Source organism: Octodon degus, unplaced genomic scaffold (genome assembly GCF_000260255.1).
Source record: "Octodon degus isolate 3935 unplaced genomic scaffold, OctDeg1.0 scaffold01357, whole genome shotgun sequence".
NCBI lineage: Eukaryota > Metazoa > Chordata > Mammalia > Rodentia > Octodontidae > Octodon > Octodon degus.
Genome location: NW_004525933.1, coordinates 3,412 through 8,349, shown reverse-complemented (window position 1 = coordinate 8,349; position 4,938 = coordinate 3,412). Strand labels below are relative to the sequence as shown.

The 4,938-nt window shown below is 54.0% G+C and overlaps 1 protein-coding gene across 1 annotated transcript in view; it reads right to left on the bottom strand.

Annotated features, from left to right (window-relative positions):
* Window positions 1-1,027: 1,027 nt before the first annotated feature.
* The window catches only part of LOC111814902 (receptor-type tyrosine-protein phosphatase gamma-like), a gene marked incomplete at its 3' end in the record, with an annotated part of 7,013 nt that continues 3,102 nt past the window's right edge, over window positions 1,028-4,938 (bottom strand). The window contains exon 2 of the mRNA XM_023708784.1: window positions 1,028-1,160. Coding sequence (XP_023564552.1) covers window positions 1,028-1,160 — 133 coding nt within the window. The remainder of the gene's footprint in view (window positions 1,161-4,938) is intronic.

Sequence of the window (4,938 nt, the reverse complement as noted above, 5' to 3'; positions counted from 1 at the left end):
CCCCCGCTCTTCCCTGTGCTCCTTCTGTGCCCGTGGGATCCCACTTGCAAGTCTCTGCTCACCTGTCACAGCCCCGGGCCTGCTCCGGCATGCCCCTCCCAGGCCCAAAGGGACTGTTTCCGCACTGTACATAATGCTGTCTTGGGCATTACGCTTTAGTTATTTGTTCTGCTTTCCCCTGTCTCCTCTACTACAGTGTAAGCTTGAGAGAAGGCAGGAATTTATGCTTTGGTCACTTCGGTGTCACTGGTGACTCAGTGATCACCTGGCACACAGTTGGGGTTCGAATTTAAGTGAACATGGAATGGAGGGAGGGGGACCAAAAGGGCACTGAAAGGTAGAAGCTGCCTTTGTTCCCCCAAGAGATGAGGGGCGGGGCATCCAGAGTGCGGCAGGCCAGCTCAGTCCAAGGAATTGCTGGCACTATTGCTGAAAACGCACAGGGCTTCTGCACAGAGGCCGCGGGCCGGCTCCCAGGGCCCCGAGAGAGCCATTTCAAGGACCATGATAAAGCAAGAGTTTCCTGCCACCTGCCATTTTTATCTCACAAGCTTGAAAGGCTACATAATACCATCATATGCCAGGTTTTCCTATCACCACCCTTAATTTTCAGCAAAAGGCTATGAAAAAACTTAGGAGAAAGAGGAGTTGTTCCGTGAACGCAACCAAAGAAAGCATGGACTCTGAGGAACCGGGAATGCTGTAGAACTTAGTATGTCGCGTGGCAGGTTCACATGGAAATAGGACCTGCGTCCAGCTAACAGCAGGACTAGCATTTGAGCTTCGTCACCCTGATAATGAAGGAAAGCCTCTTGGACGTTAAATTGCAGAAGCTTACTATAAATTTCTCGCCTACAAAGTGGTGCTGGCCTGTGTCACGGTGCAGCGACAAGAGGGTCTCCTCGGTGAGGACACTGGACCCACTCCGCTGACCCTGTTCTCTGGACCAGAGGCCCTGGCTGCTCCTCCCAGGGGGAGTACCCTGGGAACGCTGTACTGTACCCACTGGGCAGGCCCGAGTACTCACCTCCAGTACACTAGCACGGCGATGAGAAGGATGAGGCACACGACGGTCAAGGCTGAGACCACGATCAGAGGGATGATCCACTCCATCCTCCCTGGAGAGACGCGGCTTATCATCCCAGAGGTGTTCTTTTCCGCTGTGGAGAGAGAGAGCAGCTCAGTTAGACAGATGAGGCAGCAAGCGTGGGAGGCAGAGCAGGCCGTGGACTTCAGTGTGTCTTCCAGAGCCCGGCAGCTGCTGGCTGTCCTGTGCCAGGAGGAAGCATCCGCAGGCCTCTGTGCCACCTGTCCCAAGCCACGTGCGGTCTCTCAGGCTGCATCCTCTAATGGCCAGGGGCAAGGATCTGCTCACAAGCTGAAGGGAGCTCTGCAGCAGACGGAAGTGGATCCTGACTCAGGTCATTCCCACCCTGCTGGATGCAGTAGGGTGTGAGATCAAATCCCCAGAGGGCAGGAAGGAGGTAGGGCGCCTCCTGTGTTCCCTAGAGCCAGGACCTCCTCTGTGGTAGGGTTCATGAGGAACCGTGGCAGCCCTGGGGGCTGTGATGCCTGCTTGTTGCCAGTTTCTCTTCCACTGCCTCCTCCTGCAGTGGCCGCGTGCCAGTTCAGCTTTGGGATGGTCATTCAGTATACGCCTTGGTGCTGTCACCATGGTGGCCTGGGATTTTCGATGGCATAGGGCCCTCTGGACACTGTCTCCCCAAGGATGTCAGACAGTGCCAACATCCATAAGCCCTGTGAGTATGTGAGTACTTTCAGTACTCTCTGCACAGAAGAAGGTGGCTAGCCGGCCATGTGTGGGGACAGAGGGAAGCAGACGCAAAAGCCGTGTCTCTTCCATCCAGACAGCTGGGAACATGATAGTTCCTCAGGCATTCCTGGCCAGCCAGGGACACGGTGCGCCTACCGTCCTGCAACCAGGAAGGTCACCTCGGGATTTCTGCACCTTCTGAAGGGGTCAGCAGTGGTTGTCTCCAAGGCACCTTACAGGGTCCCTGAAGTCACCTTACAGGGTGAGCTTCCAAGGCACCTTACAGGGTCCCTGAAGTCACAGGTCCATCTGTGTGGTGGCACTTTGGTCTGTCCCTCTCTTGCCTCCTCCCCAAGTGAGTACTGAAAGTTTGCTTCAGCTGCTCATGGAGGCCTAGAGTCAGAGCAGGTGGTGGCCACCGCCGCTGGAGGGGAGAATGTTGTCTGCGTGTTCAGGGCCTTGCACGCGCAGCCAGCCTGAGCGGGGCTGGGTGTAGACTCACCTCTGTGTGTGCTGCTGTGGGACCTCACCTCATGGCAGGGGCTTATGGATGTTGGCGCTGTCTGACATCCTTGGGGGGACAGTGTCCAAGTAGCAGTGGCTGTGGGGCAGCCCTCAGGGTGACAACTGCTGGCAGTGTGACAGCCTCAGGAAATGCTGCTTACCACAGCAGACCTCTGCCTTTGTTCCATTCTTAGAGGCTAGCTGTGGAGCATGCATGTGGAGGTGATATTGTATCAGATCCACAGAATTTGTCCTCTCTTTACCATAAGACTTGATTCCCAGCTCCAGGTGACACTTGAGGGCTGCTCCTACCACTGTCCAGTGGTGGCAGCTCAGGCTGATCCTGAGTTCCCACACAAGAGCACGCAAAACCTCTGTGGTGCATTGCATTGGCTCTTCCTGCATGGGTATAATGGGCACTGCATGGCTACTAGAAAGCTACCAGGCAGGCAGGGCCCTGTCACACAGGTGTCCTTGAGAAGTCCCTGCCCCACCAAAGGTCCTGGAAGTGGGAATGGGATTTCCTCCACAAGCACAAGCTGTGGTTAGCAGCTCTGTGCCCTGGGAAGCCAGGGCACCCAGAAGACTGGGACCTTGCACTGCCCCTCACTAGCAACTCCACAGAGTGGGCTGGCAGAGCCCCATCCTGCCCTGCCAGGGTCAGTCTTTCTACACTGTGGCCTATGGGTAAAGAAGAGTTGACATAACAAGGTGTGTAAGCAGAAGCAGAAAGGCTTCTGTGGAAATGCTCAAGGCCAACAGAAACGGCTTGAGTTACTAGGTGGCACACGCCCTTCCTGCGGGGTCTCCACCTGCATCCACAGTCCGCACTGCTCAGACATTGTGCACCAGGCCTGCTCTCCTCAAGGGCCCCTCCTGCATACTTGTTCTAGCGAGCCAGTTTCCCTGTGCAAAGTGGCACTGCCACCAATGCAAGAGAACAACCTAACCTTGAACCTTCCTTCCTCCCTCCTGTCATTCTCATTCCTTCCTGCCTGTGCATTCAGCCATCCACCTAACCACTGAACTATACATCCATTCATGCCTTCAGGTATTCATCCATCCATCTACCCATCCATCCACCTACCCACCCATCCACCCACCCACTCATCCATCTATCTGTGTCTCCATCCATCCATCCCTCCATCCACCCATCCACCTACTCACCTGTGTATCCACCTATCCTTGCATGCATGCACACGTCCATGTATCCATCCACCCATCTAACCATCCATGCATACATCTGGATATCCATCCATCCATCCATCCATCCATCCATCCATCCATCCATCCATCCAAGCATCTATCCACACACCCACCCAACCAGCCACCTACCCATCCATCCATCCATCCATCCATCCATCCATCCATCCATCCATCCATCCACATCCATCCATCCATCGATCCATCCGCACACACCCACACACTCATGTATCCATCCATCCGTCTGCCTGTCTGTCCATTCACCCAACTACCTATCTACCCTCCCATCCATTATTGCTGGTGATCAGGCCCAGGGCTGCTTTACCTCGAGTTACAATCTCAGCCCTTTAAAAAAAAAGAGATGGGTCTTACTAAGTTGCAGACATGGGACTTAAACTTGTGATCCTTCTGCCTTAGCCTCCCTTGGTGTTGAGATTAAAGCTGTGCTACTGTTTCTGGATTCCTTTTATATTTGAAGAGGTTTCATTTTTCTATGAATTAGAAATCAACCATGCTGCGGCTCCACCTATATACCACTGTGCACTTGGTCACCCCTGAATACCTCTGCACTCCACCCCACATGGATGGGGTGCAAAGCTCCTGTGCTTGAAGGGTCAGGAGCCAGGCAGCCAGCTCGGACCCAGCCCTCGAGAATGTGTGGGCTGCAGAACCACCTTCACAGGAAGCATGGGCAGGGATGCCAAGCAGCCCCTGAGCACCAGAGAGGAGGACGGGAAGGCTCGGCCACCTCCCGGCAGCTTTGCTGGGCTCACAGTCTCCACTCCCACATCGAGCAGCCTCTGAGGAACATGCTTCTATTCTGCTTTTTAAAACTTAAAAAAAAAAAAAAGAAAAGAAAAGAAAAACAGTTTTCAGTGGCATATGTCATCACTGAATTAATGCTGTTTGCCTTTTCCTGGCTTGGCTCTCATCCCAGTAGAAGCAAATAGGAACAGAGCACAATGTACTACAAATGCGAGGAGCAGCCCTATACGGATGGACCGAGCTGAGAGACTCCATGCCCCGTGATGTGATGCCATCACAGGCAGAAGTTGCTTCTCTGTCCACTAATGGCCTCATGGGCACTGGAGTGATTTCAGCCCTTGGGTATTGTGCACATGAGTGTACAGACAGCTGTGCCACTGAGGTGCCAGTCCTCTTGGGTAACTGACCCAGGGATATCTATTTAATGTGACACACATTACAGGAATAGTTAAGATCTGTCCCTTCAAAAAGTGAGAGGGTCATAGAGAGACCCTACCCTGGCCACTCACCAAATAAAATAAAAGCCGGAGACTGTGCCCATGTGAGAATGGGGTGGGGCGGGGTGAGGAGAGCCCAGTGTACCCTGCTCAGCCTCAGCCCCAGCGCCGCCTCTTGTGTAGTACCTGGGCCTTTGCTCTGGTTTCTGCACACACTGAGTTTGCTCCCTCTGGGGCAGGAGCCTCCTTTCCTTC